At 43.9% G+C, this 22,100-nt stretch overlaps 1 protein-coding gene across 1 annotated transcript; it reads right to left on the bottom strand.

Moving 5' to 3' along the window:
* Positions 1 to 10,630: 10,630 nt before the first annotated feature.
* Positions 10,631 to 21,333, bottom strand: CIMIP6 (ciliary microtubule inner protein 6; the record flags this gene model as incomplete). Its single annotated transcript, XM_083378257.1, has 5 exons — positions 10,631 to 11,472; positions 13,166 to 13,281; positions 18,394 to 18,547; positions 19,575 to 19,785; positions 21,329 to 21,333. The coding sequence occupies 5 exons, from the start codon at positions 21,331 to 21,333 to the stop codon at positions 11,086 to 11,088; spliced, it is 873 nt and encodes a 290-aa protein (XP_083234383.1). The 3' UTR covers positions 10,631 to 11,085.
* Positions 21,334 to 22,100: the final 767 nt, after the last annotated feature.

Here is a 22,100-nt window from a genome sequence, read left to right as displayed (position 1 = left end):
GATTTGCCTCTCGTCCGCGCATCATCCTCAAACTGATGGGGGAACCGAGAAGGTCATTGGTATCCTGGAACAATATCTGCGCTGCTACATCAATCTGCAGCAAAACAATTGGGTGGACTATCTGGCCATAGCTGAGTTTGCATTTAACAATTCGCAGCACACCTCTACACAGATGACACCGTTCTTGGCCAATGTGGGATATCACCCCCGGTTTTTCCCCCTTTCTCCCATGGACTCACCGGAGCCGGCAGCGAACGACTTCATGGCAGAGTTACAGGCGATCCATCGATTGGTGTGACGTCAGTTAGAGAAGGCCAAGGCCGATTACAAAAGGTTTGCTGATCGGTCAAGACGGGATTACACCTCCACTATCGGTGGGAGATCGGGTCTGGTTGTCCACCAGGAACCTACTGTCAACACGGCCGGTGAGAAAGTTAGATCACCGATATTTAGGACCGTTCCCAGTCGAGGCTGTCATCAATCCGGTCGCCTATCGCTTAACTCTGCCACGTTCCCTGCGTGTGCACCCAGTCTTTCATTGGTCTCTGTTGGTCCCCGAGCAACAGGCCTGTCCACTCTGCCAAGCGGAAACTCCCCCATCAGGACCTCGTGATGGAGGCAGCACCCCCGAGTACGAGGTCGCCAGTATCAGGGATTCCCGTTGGCTGAAAGGTCGTTTCCAGTACCTGATTGAATGGAAAGGTTACGGACCAGAGGACTTCACCTGGGAAGACGCGACCGCCGTTCATGCCCCTGCGTTGGTGACCGCTTTTCATGAACAATTTCCATCCCGACTGCATCCGGATTGGCAGACCCGGGGGAAGGGCCCTGCGGTGCGGGATAGTGTTGTGATTCAGGGTCAGCCTGTGGGTTCGGCAGTTGGGTCGGACGACTCAGAGGAGGAGGGGGGTGTTGAAGACCTTGCTGAGGGGGTTGAAGATCTTGCTGATGAGACCCCTCAGCCAGGCCCCTCCCACTTGGTCACCACGGAGACCCAGCTGTGTGAGCCTGACAGTGTGGATGAAGATGACCCACAGCTGTCCCTGTTCAAGGACGCCCAACGCAGGAGGCAGTCAATTAGGAGTAAACAGAGGAAGGCAATGGGGCTCCTCGGAAGGAGGCACAGAGAAGCCATGCCCTGAACTCTAAATAAGGGGAATGTGTGGGAGGGCTGGTTTGCTGAAGGCAACCGCTTGGATAGTTCATGTTTCTTAAAGCTCCTGTTTCTTGGTTTGTCTTGTTCCGTTTGTTTTTGTGGTAATAAATATGGCAGGCATAATTCCAGCCTCTTGCCTTCTTGTAAAAGGGGTTGTCCCTGCCTTTTCTGCAGGGCCGGTAGCAGGCTGGTACAGAACAGGTGAGTTGTCAGACGACACATTGATCAGCTCAGGAAACGGTTTCCAGAATGGCCACTAAGTGAGGACTGTGTCATAAGTCCCTCCCAAGGTCCTCAAACTTGCGGCCAAGCCAGCCCTCACATGGACTACCAGGACTTTTCCTTCTTAACTGAGGTGGAACCAGAGGGAGAACTGGGGAGCTCTGGAGTGCAACATGGACCCCCTGAAGGAGCAAGCCAACCGAACTTCAGCAACTGTTGTGCCTACTCTGCCAAACAGTCTGACTTTGGGGTGGGCCAACCTGGAGAGGCCAGCCAGTGCATTGAATCCCCTTGACTCAGGAGCACAAAGGGACACAAGTCTACCGAGCCCACTGGGTAAGCTGGTAGACCACAAAGTGATGGGAACTCCGAGACGTTCCTCTAGGGCATACAAGCCTCCTTCATATCTTGCAGATTACGTTGTAAAATAAAGAGCTATATATTGTTGTAAATCCTGTTGCCACTAGACTACAGAAACTAGTGCTATGATGTAACTGTCTAATAGTGCAAATTGTGAAGCCTGTTCATTGAGACGTTGTTTAATCTCATTGTAACCTACATTATTTTTTTATTATTTTTATTATTATTATCACTTTTACTTTAGTGTGTTGGATAATGAGTCTTGACAATTGTTGAGACTAATTGGTGTTATTATGGTCTGATCTAAGAGGGGAGGGGTGTTATGTACTGGGCTCTTGTGAAATACCACGTGGGTTGCGGGAGCAGCTAACGGCTCTCCAGCAACCCAGACTACAAGTCTCCTGTGCTGCAATTGGCTATCTCCAGGTGGCAATGGTTGATTCAAACCTATTGGCTGCCACCTAGGGGCTAGACTATATATTGCGGCTAGTTGCAGGTATTTCCCCAGTACAGTTCCAGCATGAAATAAACAATGAGTTACCCTGTACTCCATTCCGTGTCTTCATTCCTGTGCCAAAGAACCCGCTATTTAACATAAAGTGTTCCAGTTTATGTATGATGCACCAAGCCAGACTGTTGCTCACCTCCCTGGCCCCGTGTCACATTAGTATTTCTTCAGGCTAAATTTTTCCTATCCTTCCTATATCACATTGCTATAATTGGGGGTTAAATCCGGAACTTTTTGAAGTATCCACTCTTCCCAGTTACCATATCATCTCCATTTTTTGTAGCAGAATAGAACAGGGAATGGAGCAACTAGGCTCTGGCTCTTGGATTCAAAAAATTATTGCAAAGGCTTCAAAGAAAGTTGGGATTTGTATGCCATAAACAAGTTTCTATACCTTGTTGAATAAAAGCATGACTGAAGAATGCAAAACCGATAAATGAATTTATTAATATGTGAATCTGTATGAACTCTGATCTACTATCAAATGGAGATAGAGTTAGTTCTATTAAAAGATATTATCTACTATTTTTGGTTATGGTCCTGATATCTGAAAATGCCTTTTTCTGAAAAGTTCACACAGTGTTGTGACTCAGGGCCAGCCTGTGGGTCCGGCAGCCGGCTCAGATGTATCGGATGACTCAGATGACGGGGAGGAGGAGTGTGTGGGAGACGAACTGGCTGATGATGGCTTGGAGGCTTGGAAGAGCCCCCAGCCGGGGCCCTCTTCTCAGCTGCGTGAGCCCGATAGTGCGGAGGATGATGACCCACAGCTGGCCCTGTTCAAGGACGCCCGACGCAGGAGGCAGTCGAGCAGGACCAAGCAGAGAAAGGCTGCGGGTCTCCTCGGGAGGAGGCAGAGGGAGGCCACGCCCTGAACTCTAAATAAAAGGAGTGTTTGGGGAAGGGCTGGTTGCTGAAAGCAACCCTTCCGTTTGAGGATTCAAGTTCCAGTGTTTTGTTTCTTGTTCCGTTGTTTGAGTAATAAATCTTGGCAGACGCTTTTCAGCCTCAGACGCTCTCCAGTCTCTACTGTTTGAATAGGGGTTTGCCTTATTACAAGGCCGGTAGCAGGCTGGTTCAGAACACACAGCTCTCTTTCTCCTGCTTTTTCAAAGGCAGATTTTTCATTCAATGATGCTTTGAAGCAAACAACTGGTGTAACAGTGTGGCTGTTCTCTGAACTGCTTTACTAATATATTGTTACTGGTTGTTATTAACATTATTACATACATTAAACTGCTTGTTTGTATTATCCTCTGGGACAGCTTAGTGACCTAGTCACTTGTTCCTTTCTGGTAAAGGCCTGGCAGCTTAATCCAATCTCCCAGCATGGGAGAAAGCAAAATCCTAGCCGAGTGAAAATTCAGGATGGAATCAGCAAATGCCGCTTGGGGTGTGTGTGAAAGCCCTAATAAGCAGGCATATACCGTACATAGAATGAAGGCTACTGCTAAGCTTGTAAGCCGCCCTGAGTCTTCGGAGAAGGGCGGGCTATAAATGGAATTAAAAAAAAAATACTCAAACTGTTGTGTATGTAAATAGTTAGCAATAAGCCATGAAAGATATTGCAAACACAGTGCAGCTTTGCAAGGTTTAAAGCGGGAAAATAAGGTGCAATCATTGGACGCCACAACCAAGGAGCGGGAAAACAGACAGTTTGTATTGGTTACAGTTCAAACGCTTTCTCTATAAAAGGGTTGCAACATTTGACATTTGACAGTTGACTTTGTGTATTCAATAAACTCGTTCAGTGTTAACCACTCTGAGTCCTCGTCAATTCGAACCAAACAACTGGCGACGAAGGTGGGATCGACAGAAGACCAGAGATTAGGAAGAATTGTCGTGAAGGCGGCAAAGTCTGAGCGAGTCACAGTCAACCGAGCGGCCGCGGCAGAATAGGAAAAAAAAATTCTCCGAATGGCGCAAATCGGGTCATTGAAGGAATTTGACCCTAACTTCCCCGAAGATTGGGAAGAATATATTGGTCAGGTCGAAGGATTCCTGTTAGTGAACGGAATCACCGACGACCGAAAAAAAGCGGCGGCACTTTTGACAATTTGCGGCACACCGGTCTACAGAGTCGCTGTCGGGCTGTGCCAGCCACAACCAGTCTCCAGCGTGCCCTATGCCGACCTCCTTGCAAAACTAAAGGTGCACTTTACTCCCCGAAGGTCCGAACTTTTTTGGCGGCGCATCTTCGAGAAGAGAAATCAGAGACCGGGGGAATCCATACAGAAATTCGTCGCTGCCGTTAGGGAAGCCGCAGTTCGTTGCAAATACGATAATTTAGAAATTAGGATTCGGGACAGAGTTGTGCTAGGCTTACGCGATGAACAATTACAAAACAGAATAATCGCCAAACCTACTGGCGATTTACAGGAAGTGCTCGACGAACTCCTAACGTATGAGTCTACCGGGTATCGCGACCCCCCCCGCAGTAGCATGGCGACAGCACCTGAAATTAACCAAGAGGGCTATGTGGACTGCGGGGAGGTGGATCAGCAGTGGGAGGAAGAGATCGCCGAAGTCTCCAGGCGATTTGGGAAGATGGCACCCAGACAACTTAGAAGCGAAGGGCCCGAACCCGGCCGCCGGCAACAACCCGCAACACCGCAGAGACCACCGACCGGGGCACAACGACCGTGGCGGGACACCGCAACCAGACCGCGCGACAACGACACCCAGAACCGATGCGGCAGCTGTGGCGGCAACCATCCCCGCGCTTCCTGCCGATTCCGCACCGCCAAGTGCAGGGCTTGTGGCAAGACCGGCCACATCCAGGCCATCTGCAGAAACCGCGTCCGGGACTCCCGTCTGAATGAAGTCGATGTGTGGCCAGAGGGTATGGTAACCCCCAATGCTAGTGGCAAGGAGACCCCTAGATCCCGGGCGAAATTTTCAAACCCAGGGGAGGTGGCCCGAGTCAATCGGAAAAGGCAGGGAAGGGGGCACAATTTTCCGGACGGAAAATTAAAAATCACAGTCCTTCTGCAAGGGGTTCCTTGCAGAATGGAAATCGACTCTGGGGCTTCAGTGTCGATAATTTCCACTGAAACCCTGAAAAAAATTGAACAACTAAGTGGAAAAAGAATTCCACTTAGCCCAACAAATATTCAATTAATGGACTTCCAAAAAAGTCCAATAATCGTAAAGGGAAAGACCAGCCTTAGAGTTAATTTTAAGGGATTTAAGGGGGTCTTAGATGTGGTAGTTACGGAGGGGAATAGGACTAGCTTAATAGGGCTTAATTGGTTTCCTGCCCTGGGAATTTGGATAGGGGGAATAAATTCTGTGATTAAAAATAAGACCCTCGAATCCGTCTGCAAAGAATTTGCAGACGTATTCGATGGATCTCTAGGCAAGTACAAAGGGCCCCCCATTAATTTTAACCTAGACCCCTCAGTAAATCCAATCAGGCTAAAGGCCCGGAGGGTACCTTTTGCCTTAAAAGAAAAAATCGAGGCCGAGCTCGACCGGCTTGTAGGCCTCGGAGTTTTAGAACCCGTTGAGGGCGGTTTATGGGAGACGCCGATCGTCACACCCCTCAAACCCAATGGGGATGTGAGGATCTGCGCCGACTATAAAGCGACCCTCAACATTGGAATGAAAAAGCATGCTTACCCGGTCCCGACGGTGAAGCAGGTCCTCGCCACGATCCAGGACGCCGCCATCTTCGCCAAGCTCGACTTGGCGCATGCGTACTTACAGTTGACTGTTTCCAAAGAGGCTGCAGAGGCGCAAACAATTGTTACCCACAAGGGGGCGTTCCGAGTCCACAGACTGCAATTTGGGATTGCAGCTGCTCCAGGCATCTTCCAAGAAGTGATGGAGAGGACCTTAAAGGGCATACCTGGAGTATGCCCTTACTTTGATGATGTCCTAATAGCTGGTAAAGATGAAGGAATGTTAGTAGAGCGGCTGGAACAGGTACTGGGTAGATTTAGAAAGGCTGGATTAAAATTAAAAAAGGAAAAATGTAGCATAGGGGTTAAATCCACTGATTTTTTGGGGTTCAGGATTGACAAAAGCGGGGTCCACCCTACCCCTGAAAAAATTAAAGCAATAAAAGGGGCTCCTGAACCAAGGAACAAGGCTGAGCTACAGGCCTTCCTAGGCTTGGTAAATTTTTATCACACTTTTGTGCCACATAAGGCTGCCATTGCAGAACCACTGCACAGGCTTTTAGATAAGAAGACCCCTTGGCATTGGCAAGACAAGCACAAAGTGAGTTTCCAGACCTTAAAAGATATCCTTTCCAGTAGCTCAACTGTAACCCACTTTATAGAAAATAGACCAATCTACCTGGCGTGCGATGCTTCGCCTTATGGCGTCGGGGCAGTAATCAGCCATTTAGACACCCAGGGAATGCAAAGACCCATTGCTTACTACTCCCGCACACTAACCAAGGCAGAGCGGAACTATGCTCAAATTGACCGGGAAGCTTTAGCCATAGTGGCAGGAGTTAAAAAGTTCCACGACTACCTGTATGGCAGGAACTTTACAATCCTGACAGACCACAAACCCCTGCTGGGACTGTTTACCACAGATAAACAGACTCCCCAAATTATGTCTCCCAGGATGCTGAGATGGTCCATTTTCCTCTCAGCATATTCATTTTCCCTCCAATACCGACCAGGTAAAGACATGGGTCATGCAGACGCTCTTAGCAGATTGCCCCTTAGCACAACAGAGGAGGACCCTGCCCCAGTGGGACAAGTAATGTCCCTACAAGATATTCCTGATCTGCCCCTAACTGCTAAAGACATAGCGGAGGCAACCAATAAGGACCCCATCTTAAGGAGAGTAATGGCCTGGGTTATGAGCGGTTGGCCCAACGCCAACCCAGACGTAAAATACAGTCCATTTTTCCGAAGGAAGGATGAACTATCAGTTCATATGGGTTGCTTACTTTGGGGAACTCGTGTAGTAATCCCAGGAATCCACAAATCAGCTATTCTATTTGAATTGCATGAAGGACACCCTGGAATAGTAAGGATGAAGGCCTTAGCTAGGAGTCACTTGTGGTGGCCAGGATTGGACCAAGACATTGAGGAATGCGTTGCCAATTGCCATCTGTGCCAACGTTCCAGGCCTGAACAACAACACATCCGCACACATAAATGGGAGTTAGCTAGGAATCCTTGGTCCAGGATTCATATTGACTTCGCTGGACCTTTCCAGGGGTTAACGTTCCTTGTAGTGGTCGACAGCTACTCTAGATGGCTAGAAGTAGTACCGGTCAGTTCAGTAACGGCAGGCAGAACAATACAGGCATTAAGGGGCCTCTTTGCCACTCATGGGTTGCCGGATTTAATAGTGTCTGATAACGGGCCACAATTCACATCTATTGAATTTCAGGATTTCCTCAAGGCCAACTCGATTAAGCATAAGACTTCTGCACCCTTCCACCCCTCCACCAACGGATTGGCTGAAAGGAACGTGAGGACCACGAAGGACGCGCTTAAAAGAATTATTCGAGGTGACTGGCATCAGAGACTAGCTGAGTTCTTGTTGGCCCAACACACAACCCCTTGTTCGGCTACAGGGAAAAGTCCAGCTGAAATGAGGTGGGGAAGAAAAATCTTGACCAAGTTGGACAGACTACACCCCGACCGACTCCAACCAAACATTGAATTTGACATTCCTAACAGAACATTTGAAGTGGGGGACTTGATTTGGGCCAGGAACTACGCCCAAGGGGATAAGTGGATTCCTGGGGTGGTAACTGAAATCTTAGGTCCCTTATCATACATCATTGAGGGGGAAGGGAATAGGGTCTGTAAAAGACACATAGACCAGCTGAGGAAAAGATCTAGTGGGTGTGTGCCAGCTGAGGGGGACCAAAGCTCAGTTAGGGCAAACAGTACAGATAACATTAGGCCTGAAAGTGGTGTAGTGGTGGGGCAAGATGACATATTTCCAGATGCCCATCAACAACAATTCAGTCTAATTGATTGGGAAATACCCCTGCGAAGTAGGCCAGTGACAACTGAATCCCAAACACAACCTAATACACAAGGCAGTACATCTGAAGCCAGTAACCCTGAGCCCAGGTCCAGTAGTAACCAGCATAGTAACCAGCAGCCAAGCAGTCAACCAGGAAAAGGGGCCCCTAGCAGCCAAAGTAACAGATACCCTTCTAGAATACATAGGCCACCAAAATACCTAAAGGACTTTGTAAAGAAATGACACCAACTGGGGGGTAAGGGGTGTTGTGTATGTAAATAGTTAGCAATAAGCCATGAAAGATATTGCAAACACAGTGCAGCTTTGCAAGGTTTAAAGCGGGAAAATAAGGTGCAATCATTGGACGCCACAACCAAGGAGCGGGAAAACAGACAGTTTGTATTGGTTACAGTTCAAACGCTTTCTCTATAAAAGGGTTGCAACATTTGACATTTGACAGTTGACTTTGTGTATTCAATAAACTCGTTCAGTGTTAACCACTCTGAGTCCTCGTCAATTCGAACCAAACACAAACAGCTCTTTCACATTCAGGTTTTAGTTTGCATTTGGCTACTACAAATCCTTGTTCCACTGAGAGGAATTTTGCTTTGTGACCAGGAGTTTTCTTACCTCCACAGAAAACTCCATTGGTCTTCAAATGTATTCCCTGAGATGAGGAAACCAAAGGGAAGAATATTAAATATGGCATTTAGATCTGCATCAAGATGTATTGTGTGTCTTCTGCTGCAAATAGTTTCCACTAACTCAGAGAATCTCTGGATCTGTGTCATAGGTAGTAGTCAATATTCCTGTTATTCTAAACAGCTGTCATCTGTCTTTGTCTGAAGGAGATAGCTTTGTGAAGTGACATTACTGTCAAAGCATCCTATTCTAATAACTTATCAGGAGGAAGGGTTGGCAGAAAGACAGAGCTCCATATGGCTACTAACTCGGGTGATTGTTGCTGAATCATAAATAAATACATAAATAACACAAAATAAGTACAAAGCTACATCTTCTTTCAAATAGTTGAAGGCTCATTTGTAATTTAAAAATATGTGGAAGGATACCTGTCGGATCAAACTACTGAATTCTTTCCTGAACAGACTACTGGTTTGTAGTAGATAGTACAAGATTTTTTTTTAAGATTCTGTATGCTTAACCTTGGCCACCTTATTTTAATTATAGTGTACTCTGGATTTTCAAGGATACCTGATTCCATCCCTTACTGAGCTTCTGCAATTACGAAAATTGCTACCAAGCACAAATATAACTATATCATATTTTTATACAGGAAAATGCTGTTTGGATTAAGATTTGGGTTAACTCTTACCAAGTATATCAATCATACATTGAAAATGATGAAAATGATCAAAGGACATTCCTTTTTTCCTCTATGTGTGTATAAACATAAAATATGCATAACTGTAAGCAGTATTGTAAAGAGACAAATACATACAGAGTATATACATGTAGCATAATGGGCAGTAGAAGCCCTAAGCCTCTGAATTTCTAATAGTGTGCATGAACAAATGAAAGGTATTACTTTTATAGATTATTTATAAACTTTTACAAAGAATTTGTCTGACCACTGTTAATATAATTTTACCTGATCCCAATTAGGTATTTTTAAAGCCCATCTAAAAAGACCACTGGAAAGTTTTTGCAAAAATTGCTAAAAGAATTATATATACTGTTATGTACTGGGCTTTTGGAATATCACCACGTGCATTGCTGGAGAACTAACGGTTCTCCAGCAACTCAGAGACAGGACATCTCCGGTCCTGTAATTGGTCAACTTTGGGCGGCAAACATGGGTTCAGTCCTATTGGTTGCTACCATAGGGTCTGGCTATATATTGAGGCAGGGTGACTCCAATTTCTCAGTACAGTTTCTGCTTAAATAAAGAATGAGTTTTTCTGTACTCATCTGTGTGTCTTCGTTCCTGCTCATCAGAGCCCACAACATAATATATACTATATGGCATCATAGTAAGGTAATGACTGGGATAAATTTATAAATATTTTTAAAACTAGTCTGTTGATGTGACTGGAGATCAAATCCATTTCAGGAAAATATTTTAGCAAATGTAAAGGTTGTTATAAAGATGTTCTTCCTGGCTTCACTGAACAATGGAACATAGCTTTTATTCTTGTGAACTTTAGCTGTCACATTTCCTACAAAAATAGCAGTTGCTTCTATTAATCACAGAATGACACCATCAAGCATCAAAAAAATCATATTTCTTGCACGAAAATATAATAGCCTTGCATTTTTAAGGATATGTAGTTTACAAACATTAGATGGACTCCTAACATGCAACACCTTAATAAACAATCCAGAATGCTATTGCAAAATATGGCAAATATCAAGATTGTTTTCATACCTAACTTTATTAGTGGTTAATGAACTCAGAACTGGAATTCTTAATTAGATATGAAATAATTTTCAAGAAAATAATTTTGCATAAGGGTATGCATAACACCACACCCGTAACTATTTTTGATTAGAAAAACAAAAAAGTCTGGATAGTGGATATTGCAGTACTGTAACTGGAGAAAGAACTGGAGAAAAATCACAAAGTACAAAGACCTGCAAACAAGTAGAGGTATTGTGGCAAAAGAAACAAAGACAGTTTTAATAGTAAAAAGACTTGATAGGTGGATAAAAATGCCAAATCCTATCTATTCATTTGACTGAGTGAGTGACAAACTATAATAATTACACAAGTGGAAGAAAGTAAAAGATTCATAGGGCATATTGTGGACATCTAATTTTTATAGTCATAAAAACAGACTGCATTACAATTATTCTTTTGAACAATTTGCTGGTGTCAGTCTATGTTTGGTAGCATTGAAATTACACCATGCAGACTCCTATCATCCAGAGAATTCTAGACTACTTGAGTGCCAGGTATTGATTGTGCAGCTTCAGAAAGAGGAGGTAACGGGCTCTGTGGTTTACTAAGGGAAATTGTTTTCGATGGGCTACAGGTATCATCCACTTTGTCAGTTTGAGGAAGCTCAGAGCTCTCCTGGTCCATTTCTGGAGTTCTGTGGTCTGCCTTGGTTTCCAAATTCATTGCTGATTTTGATAAGTGTGCATCAGAATGTGACGATATCTTCTGGGCATCTAATGAATCAACATGGGCTGAGGTTACACCATTTTCTACTGGGGCTCCTTTTTCTGATTTGAGGTCCTCCAGTAAGTCTGACTCCTGTATAGAAGGCATTATCTTTCCGTCTGTTTTTTTCTCTGTCAAAACAATTGTGCCCTGTTTCTAAAAAAGAAAAACAATGTAGATATTAACTGGGGGAACCTAAGTGGAGAGGTACAGCTAGAAGCAGAATTAATTTATAAGTTCAAGTTTTGGAACAACATCCTTCTTGTCTCCTCTGGCCTGCACTACATTTTTCTTAGGACTTAAAGCCATTGCATCTTTGGATCTGCAAAATCTGGGAAGGGTAAAACAACATGTGAAAAGAAAAATGCACCTCCCATATTGGACTTTCCTTCTCCTCAGTTCCAGGGTTCTCTTGCTCACAGCATGTGTGGCTCACTTCTTATTTTTGTTGGGCACTAAATTTCATTTTTTGCTATGTCCATATGGATACAATTCTAAACTGTTTGCTTTTGCACAAGGAAAAAATTATGACTGGTTCCCAAAAACTTTGACCATTACAGTCACAGGAGAACAATAGCATTCTTTTTTTAAAAAAAGAAAAGAGAAGAAAAATAGAATAAAAAACTAATAAAAGAAATTGGATTCAACTTCTCATAGATTGCCTCAGATGAAAAATTATTTAAAATGTTGTTGGTTTGAATATTAATCTTCTGATTTGCCTAATTGATTGTTGCCCCTATTTTCTTCAGTTCGATTGAATCTCCCCGATCTTTCTTTCTGGTGACTCTTGACCTCTTTCTTATCTATTTCTTCTTCATCTCAATTTTTGAAATAGTTCCTAGCATACAACCTCCTGATCTATGGTTTTGTATCATACTTCAGTTGTAATCCCGCCATATCAGTCCTGGGTGTTAAATATTATAGGTACCCAGAAGTACATTTCTCAACTTAGTTTTCAGCATTCTGTCACACTTCAGTAAAACCAGTGGGAAAAAAGCCAGGTTAGAAGTATGCAGAGTAGACTGAGCAGGCCTCTTAAAGGCTGGAGTCTTTAGGTGTGACACTCAGATTTAGCACCACTATTGCTTTTTAATGGTCATTTTAAAAAAATCAAGGATGTTTTTATAATATATCCAAAGAAATTATTAGAAATTTGATTTTAAAAGGCAATAGATTTGCTTTAAAAGTCATAAAACTGAATATAAAAACACTTTTATTGGTATTATGTTTTAAAATTAAAGCATGTTTTTAATGCAACTGGAAAATTTTAGATTTAATTGTTTTATAAGCAAAGGATTTATTTCTCTTTAGCTGAAAGGCAAAGTGGTTACACCATTTTGGAAGTTGAATTTTTTTTTAAAAAAAAAGTTTGGAATTGCGGATAGATAGTCCAGTTGGGCAGAGTACTACTGAATTCACTGAGACATGTTTCAGGTAAATGCAGCATTAAGGCATAATGTAATGTGATTCAGACCGATTATTGTTTGATTGGCTGCAAGAGGAATTGGTGTTGCTTTTGAAGCAAAGACAACAAGGGTGGAGACTTGCATGATAGAATTGATTGTTGTCCCCCAGTGTTAGCAACTCCCTATCTTTAGTTTGTTGCTGTTTTGCCCAAGGATCTTGATTAAGGCAATGAAATCACAATACACCAACCTCAGTGCTTGTACTAAAATCATGGGGCCACAGAGACATCAGGTATAGTAATTACAAATGTCCAGATAGCTGTAACGTTAACATGAGTGAATACATTCCCTGGAGCTCAAACAATGTACTGGAGACTTTGGAATAAACACATCCCTATGGTTTCCTGATTAATGTGAATAGCACAGGATGCACATTGCTTTACCTTTCCTTGATAGGGGATGCAGGGAGTTGTTCTGGCATTATAGTTACATTTGAAAGTGAGCTGCTCTTGGAAAATTCTCGGAAGGCGACTCGGCAGTTGAGGAGATGCAAGTGGAACTGTGATTAAAACAACAACCACAGCAGAAAAATCATCACATATATGGTGGGAATTAAATATATCATATAGTTTTAGATAAATGTATAATAACATATATGAGATGCATCAATCACACACAATAGAATAAAGGACCCCCCTGTGTCCTTTCTGATGTTTTGAGGCGGCTCCCATCCTCCTGACTCCTCCTGATTATTGTCGCCAGGAATTCTCTCCGGTGCCCTTGGTCTCAGCTGGTCTAGTTGTCTTCTCCACTGGAGTCCCCCCTCCACCCTTACGACATATGAGAGAGGCCCAGTTTTGTCCACCACCTCCCCAGGTACCCATGGGTGGCCTGCGCTGTAGTTCCTTGCTCATATGGCATCTCCCAGGGTGAAACTTCTGTTATGAGTTTGGGTTCCGACATCTGCTGCCACTCTATCTGGATGCAGTCTGTCTAGAGTGGTTATGAGATGCCTACCCCAACGGAGCTCAGCTGGGCTCTTGCTGGTTGCAGTCCAAGGTGTGGAGTGTTGGTGGAACAGGAATGTGGCCAGCTGATGCTTCCAGTCCCCCTGGATGATGCGTTTGAGGGTGTCCTTCGTGATGCACACAAAATGTTCTGCCAACCCATTACTGGCCGGGTGGAATGGAGCAGAGGTGACATGCCTAATCCCCAAGATCCTCAGGAACACCTGGAAATCCGATGAGGTAAATTGTGTCCCATTATTGGATACTATTACATCGGGGAGACCATGAGTTGCAAAGAGTCCCCTGAGCACCTGGATGGTCCCAGTCGTAGTCATATTCCCCACAGGCACCACCTCTAGCCACTTAGAGTGACTGTCTACCACCACTAGAAATGAATGGCCCTGGAAGGGTCCGGCATAGTCAATATGCACTCTGGACCAGGGTGTGTGTGTCTCCTCCCGTTTGTGGACTGGAGCATGGGGTTGCTCAGATCGTGACCTCTGGCAAGTGTAGCACCCGCCACTAACTCCTCTATTTCTTTATCTAGGCCTGGCCACCAGAGGTAGCTTCTGGCCAGAGCCTTCATCCTTACAATCCCTGGGTGGCCCTCATGCAGCGAGAGCAGAAGCCTTTTCCTTAACCCCTGGGGTATGATTACCTGGCCTCCCCACAATAGGCAGCCCTTGTGGGTAGACAGTTCGTGTCTTCTGGAGAAAAATGCTGAGAACTTCTGGCCTGGTGATTTGTCCTGCCACCCCGTGCTTACCCATGAGTGGACCTGGCTCAGTACCTTGTCTTTGGGTGTCTCTACCGCAATGTCCCTGGCACTGAGGGAACATTCTGGCAGATCATGAATGGCCAATATTTGAGCTGCAGGTGCTGGTTCTGGTTCTGTGTCTTTTAAAGGAAGCCTGCTAAGGCCGTCAGCATGGCCCATTTCCTTGCCGGGCTTATGAACTAATTTGCATGAGTATGCCAATAGGAAGATGGACCAATACAGCATTCTGGGTGACAGAATCTGTGGCGTTTGCTTGTCAGTGGTGAACAGACCAAGCAATGGCTTGTGGTTTGTGAAAATGGTGAAATCCCTCCCATATAGGTAGTCATGGAATTTCTTAACTCCAGCGACTACTGCCAGAGCCTCCTTGTCTATTTGTGCATAGTTCCTTTCAGCTGCTGACAGGGTCCTGGAATAATATGCAATGGGGGCCTGAGTTCCATCCTTTTCTAGGTGACTAAGCACAGCCCCTACCCCATAGGGGGATGCATCACATGCAATGCAGACAGGTTTGGTCTCCACAAAATGTGTGATTGTAGCATTGCTTGCCAATAGGTCTTTCAGTGCTTTGAATGCAACTGTACGTGCCTGAGACCAGCTCCATGGTGTCTGTTTATCTAATAGTCTATGTAGGGGCTCTGCAATTGATGCCTTATGGGGCAAGAAGGCATGATAGAAATTGAGCAGTCCCAGGAAGGCCTGCAATTCTGCCTTATTTTTGGGGGGTGGAGCTTCCTTAATTGCTCTTACCTTGGATGCTGCTGGGTGGACCCCTTTAGCATCAATTCTGAACCCCAGGAATTCAGTTTCAGTCACCCCAATTCTGCATTTGTCCCGCTTTAGTTTTAAGCCAGCAGCCCTGAACCTGCCTAGGACAGCATGCAGCCATTCTGCCAGAACGTCCTCAGAGTCTCCTGCGATGAGGACGTCGTCGAAATATGGGCAAACCCCTGGTATACCCTTAAGGGTTCGCTCCATCACCTCCTGGAAAATCCCAGGAGCTACACTAACGCCAAATTGCAGCCGGTCTACCCAGAACGCCTCCTTGTGGGTTACAGTGGTTTGCGCCTCTGCGGTCTCTGGGTCGACTGGTAATTGTTGATAAGCCTGAGGTAGATCCAATTTTGAAAATATGGAACCACCTTGCAGGGAGGTGAGGCTGCTGCTGACTGTGGGTACTGGGTATGAGTGTGCGCTTAAAGCTTTATTGATTGTTCCCTTGTAGTCTGCGCAGATCCTCACTTCCCCATTTGCCTTGAGAGGCATGACGATGGGGGTCTCCCACTTGGCTCCCTCTACCGGGGTTAATACCCCCTGGTCGTTTATTGGTGTATTCTGGAAATCAGTGAGGGTCAGTCTGGATGCCCTCAAGGGGGCCCTCTGGCCACTCCGACTGCAAACTGCCTTAAACGTTTCGCTGGAGATAATGGATACGGCTGAGCCGGAGTCCAGTTCCATCCTACACAGAACTCCTTGCAACCTCACCACCAGCTTTATTTTGGGGGTGATGGATTGCTGTCCCCGTTTGGCAGATGACCGCCTTGCCCTCTGTGTGACTGATGGAAAGTGCTCGGCGCAGTCCCCCAGTACCTGTTGCTGCCTGGAACTCCGCCTCCACCTCATGTAGGTTGTCCCGGTTCTTGCTTCGGCAAACAGACACTATGTGTCCAGTCTTGCCGCATGCCCAGCACTTGGCTGACTTGAAACGGCAGGTAGACCGGGGGTGATGTCCTCCGCAGCTCAAGCACTGGGTAGACCGGAGACTGCTGGCTCCGCAGCCAGAACACTGGGTAGACCGGGGATGACTGGTTCCGCAGCCGAAGTGCTGGGTAGACTGGGGGTGATTGGCTCTGCAGTTGGAATACTGCATAGACCAGGGGTTGCTGGCTCCGCACCTGCATTCCAGGCATCTTTGTTCCACCATTGTCAGTCGCAGACCCCTCGTGGTGCCTCGCTTAGTGATAGCCGGCAATGTTCTGCGGTGGATCATGTCAACTTCCGTCGCTGATCCCTCGTCCCCGCTGCAACCGCTCACCTGGTGCAGAGCTCCTCTGGGGCTGCTGCTGTGAGTCTCCTTCTGCTCCAGCGTTGATGAAATTTTTGGTGCACGTGGCCGATTGCGGATTTCTTCCGATGCCTATTGCCTCTCAGAACAGGATCCCACCTTCGTCGCCAGTGTTAAGTCATGGGATCGCAGGAATGACGAGACAGCCAGGGCGTGTGTGTAGCAGACCTTTATTTAGCTGGGTGAGTTCCACTGAGGAACGGGTTTACCTGGCATGCTTTTATACCTGCCCAGGTGAATGTCAGCCAATGGATTCAAACCTGGGCTTCCCGCCACTGCAGGTAACCAATCTCTTTAAACCCTGGCTTCCCGCTGGTACGGTTATAGCCCGGAGCTGTCAACCCTGTTTGAACCAGGCTTTCCCGCCAATTGCGGTTATAGCCTGGAGCTGTCCAGCTCCATGCCTCCTGCTGTGCTGTCAGCTCATGTATGTTAGCTGCATACACTACAGTTAGTATTTTAGAATGCCTGAAAACATTTTTATTTCTGCTTGAATTATAATTAATTATTAAGTTGTACTTGAAAAAAATTAGCAGCTACTGATTATTTGAAATATATGCAAAAAGCAGCTAAATATATCCCATCATACAACTTTTTGAAAACTGATGCTGTTTTCTAGTAATGATGAAATTTCAAATGTCTTAGGTTATATGCTTAAAGCTAGGTTTTTGGGAAGGAGCTATATAATAAACTTGTAAAGCTGTTTTACAATGAGGCAGTCTATTACACTGTGTCATATCTGTATCCCAATTAGTCCAGTATTTGGTTCTTTTGGTGGTTGTTCAGATAATCCTGGGAAGCAGGATATGAACATATTTATTGACAGATATAGGATAGCTTTGTTACGCTTGATACATTGTTTTTCTATTTTATACAGTGCACATTTGTACATTCAGAAAGTAATGCCTCTTGAGACTCAATTGGCATGTGTTACAATGATATCACTACCAGTACCATACAGAGTAATTTATTTGAACAACATGGTTCAAAATAAGCTTTATAATATATGATAAAGGAAACAGATGTTTTGCCTGTGAAATGGTGACAGTGGCTAAATGGGAACAGAGGAAGAATATACAGTACAGGACAATGAGCAACTGCTGATTCGATTATGGGAATTTAGCTTTATATACTACTTTTCTTGTTGTTAGTAGCGAAGTTGTGTCCAACCCATTGCGACCTCATGGACAATGTTCCTCCATGCCTTCCTGTCCTCTACCATCTTCTGGAGTCCATTTAAGCTCACGCCTACTGCTTCAGTGACTCCATCCAGTCACCTCATTCTGTCGTCCCTTTCTTCTATTGCCCTCAATCTTTCCCAGCATTAGGCTCTTCTCCAGTAAGTCCTTCCTTTTCATTAGGTGGCCAAAGTATTTGAGTTTCAACTTCAGGATCTGGCCTTCTAAAGAGCAGTCAGGGTTGATCTCCTCTAGGACTGACCGGTTTCATCACCTTGCAGTCCAAGGGACTCACAGGAGTCTTCTCCAGCACCATAGTTCAAAGGCCTCAATTCTTTGGCGCTCAGCCTTTCTTATGGTCCAACTTTCACAGCCATACATTGCAACTAGGAAAACCATGGCCTTGACTATATACACTTTGTTGGCAGGGTGACGTCTCTGTATACTACTCTAGTATACAGCAAATATGTTCAGCAATTGTCAGAAAAAAGAAACCTCTAACAAGCAATATTAAATATCAGCTGGCCATCTTTGATTCTGATCATATCAGGCCAATCTAATTGCTTTCTTTACTTTTCATAATAGTAAAATTACTCTTTTTTGATAACAGTAGAGTCCACTCCTTCTACCACGATAGACTTACCTATTCCATACGAAGGCTGTAACTTAGAGGGATGCTTAACAGGCCGAGACAAAATACAGTTTGGCTTCTGGAAATCATTCCTGTGAGTGCTCTGCTTGTCATAAGGTGGTTTAGGACCCTGAACAGTGGGCTCAAAGGTCGGCCACCAATGAGACTTCACAAGCAATAAAAAGAAATGAGTTAATCAATATCACAGTTACAGAGAAACAAGAGTTGAGATCCCCAGGAAGAAGCTGTTATGTCAATTATTTAAACCAGGTTTGGGGAACAATACTAAAGATTAACTTACCAGTACAGGGTTAAGTGCTCTCCCCTTCTCGCTCCCATCACAGAAAGAGGTAAGATACATTCTTTTTTTCATTTTTAAACTAAGTCAGAATGATTAGAAACTGGGAGACTGTGAGGTCTGCTCCTCCCTTAGGCATGGAAAGTTGCTGAGTAACTTTGGGTCAGTTGCTCTCTCTTTCATCCCAACCACCTCACTGGATTGTTATTCTGAGAGAAAGGAGCATTGTGTACACTGATTTGAGCGAGAAATATAAATGGGAATATAAATTAATAATAGGGATGCGGTGGCTCAGTGGGTTAGGACGCTGAGCTTGTCGATCAGAAGGTCGGCAGTTTGGCGGGTCAAATCCCGAGTGCTGCGTAACAGAGCACCTGTTACTCGTCCCAGCTTCTGCCAACCTAGCAGTTCGAAAGCACGTAAAAAATGCAAGTAGAAAAATAGGGACCACTACGGTGGGAAGGTAACAGCGTTCCGTGCGCCTTTGGCATCTAGTCATGCTGGCCACATGACTCCACGGAGACGTCCGCTGGCTCTTCGGCTTTGAAACGGAGATGAGCACCAGCCCCTAGAGTCGGAAATGACTAGCACGCATGTGCGGGGGAACCTTTACCTTTACCTTTTATAAATTAATAAACAGAAAACTAAAAAACTAAAACAAATTAGAATCAGCAAAGGCTACTTTCACAAATCCTTCTTAAACTTGCCACCATTTGTCCTGATTTGAATGCAATGGCAAATTATGCCTTGTTTTAAATACTGAATGGTTTAAATTTTGTTCTTACAGCTACACTGAAGCATTGAAAGGTGTGTGTGCTGGCGTCCAGGTTTCGCCTGGTATCATTTGTATGAGTTGGGCTTCAATTTCATTTTACAATAGTTAAACAGTGAGCACCTGTTTTGTTTTTGTATCCTCTGTTTCCATATACAATACTGGCTCATTTATAAACTTGGTATGCATTCTAAGTAGCTTTGCATGTTGTGGTTGAGGATTATTGCGCCATTCCAATAAGTATCTTTCTTGTTTCTTTGGTGTACATTCAATCTTGTCTAGAATATTATTTCTTTCTGGGACTTGAAGGTTAAATATTCTGAATGTATCTGGGCTAAAAATAAGAAAATGTGGAAGAAGAAAAAGAGGAGGAAGAAAAGAAAGATGAGAATAAAAGTTAAGGTTAAGGTTCGGGAACGCTTGTTCTCTGATAATAAAGACAATACATTATTCATCTGATGTACACATTTAAGAATGCAGGAAAGTATATACCTTCGCTCCTTCCGACGTGACCTAAAAACATATTTATTTGAACAAGCCGGCCTGGTCTGATGGGTTTAGGGGTATTTTAACGTTTTGTATTAATCTATTGAATTGGGCTATTGTATTTAATATTTCTTTTAATTTTTATATATTGTATTTTATTGTATTGCCCTGTACACCGCCCTGAGTCCTTCGGGAGAAGGGCGGTATAAAAATTAAATTATTATTATTATTATTATTATTATTATTATTATTATTATTATTATTATTAGTAGTAGTAGTAGTAGTAGTAGTAGTAGTAGTATTAGTATTATTATTAGTAATTATTATTATTATTATTATTATTATTATTATTAATTATTATTATATGGAAGGATTAATCAAAGTAACTTCTCCACATTTATCACTGTGTTTGGGAGTTATAGTCAAAAACTTCTAGAGGATACTCAGTACAAAAGACTGTTACCCAAGTCCTTTAATTAGAGATACTGTAGATTTAATCTGGAAGTTCTGCATACTATAGAAATGAATTAATACTAAAGAATGAAATTCAACCTTTTGCTTTTCTTGTTGAATTTCTAGTACTGTAATATACTACGATCCCATGAAAAGCATCAATGTGCAGTCACATGGTCAAGGCAGATTTGGTATGAAAGTTCCCAAAGTGATAATTTCTATTTATTACTTTTTTATTTCTTAAAAGCAGATGAAGTGGTGAAACTGAAATAAAGAAAAGGGCAATCTTTTTTTAAAAAACAGGAAACTTTTGTCCATGCTAGTTCGCTCACTTAAATTACTGCCCTGTTGAAACCGATAATAACTTTTGGCCAGGAAAATACAGATCCAAAAAATGGAATGGGGGAAGGTTTAAAAATAAGCTACTCCCACAGCACTTTAATTCAATTTGGCTCATTGGTATGACTCAAATCATTAGTTCGATACAATCACAGACATCATGCTTTTTAGGCATGCTTCCATAATTACCATGTCATGTTAATTACTGTAGTTGAGTATGAAAAATGTATAGTTGCCCTTTCTCTTTAATAATACCGGTAAAAAAATGTATTGGTTAAATTTCCCAACTGAGAAATTTCCTGACAGTTAGAACAATTAATCAGTAGAATGACTTGCCTCCAGAAATTTTTAGAATCCACAAACAGGATCTGTTTTGGGGCAGTCTAAACTCATCTAGTACCAAACACAATTAAGTACAGAACCAGAGGGGCTCAAAATCCAAAGCCACTCAGTCTTATTAGGATTCAATTGAAGTCTTTTGTTCCCTATCCAGATGCTCACAGACTCCAGACATTGGATAGGACATCCATAGCATTGCTTGATTGGCCAGGGTTGGAGATGTACAATTGGATATCATCAGCATATTCATGATACCTCACCCCATGGTGATGCATGAGTTCATCCAGCGGTCTCATATAGATATTAAATAGAAATCGGAAGACCACCGACCCATGTGGCACCCCACATATCATGGGCTGAGGGTGAAATCTCTTCTCCCCAATCACCATCAACTGGAACCAATCCTGTATAAAGGAGGTGAACCAGCACAGTACAGTACCACCTATCCCCATTTTTCAGTGGAGGTCCAGAAGAATAACACGATCAATAGTATGGAAAGCTGACAGGTCAAGTAATGCAAGGATAGATGCATAGCCACCATCCTGCCCATGCCAGAGATCATCCAAAAGTGCAACCAATACCATTTCCATACGCTATCCAGGTGGTGAACCTTGAGTGAAAAGGATCCAGATAACCTGCTTAATTAGTTATTTAATGAATTGAGTCTCCTGTAATTATTCTAGACCATTTTGGGGGCACATCTCAGAATTCTAGGAGTTGAAGTCTACACATCTTAAAATTTGCCAAGTTAGAAAAACACTGTTCTAGATATAGTCGATAACATTCCCCTGATATCATTGGTACAATCAGAAGTGCCAGCAATGCTAGAGGCAAGGTTTGATGTTAGCAATTTCAAGCCTCATAGCTCTTAGTTATTCACAGTTCCAGTGCACAACTGCCAGCAGGACTGTCACCTTTTGAGCAACAAGATATCAGAAATATCCTTGCGTCATTCATTAGAAGCGGCTGTTCAGAAAATCCTTCTTATAAAATGAGCCTGGCTGTCTCCATTCAACATTCCTCCTCCCTCCC

Source organism: Vipera ursinii (genome assembly GCF_947247035.1).
Source record: "Vipera ursinii genome assembly, chromosome: 1".
Lineage (NCBI taxonomy): Eukaryota > Metazoa > Chordata > Lepidosauria > Squamata > Viperidae > Vipera > Vipera ursinii.
The sequence above is the reverse complement of the archived record's forward strand: the minus strand, read 5'-3'. Positions and strand labels throughout refer to the sequence as shown.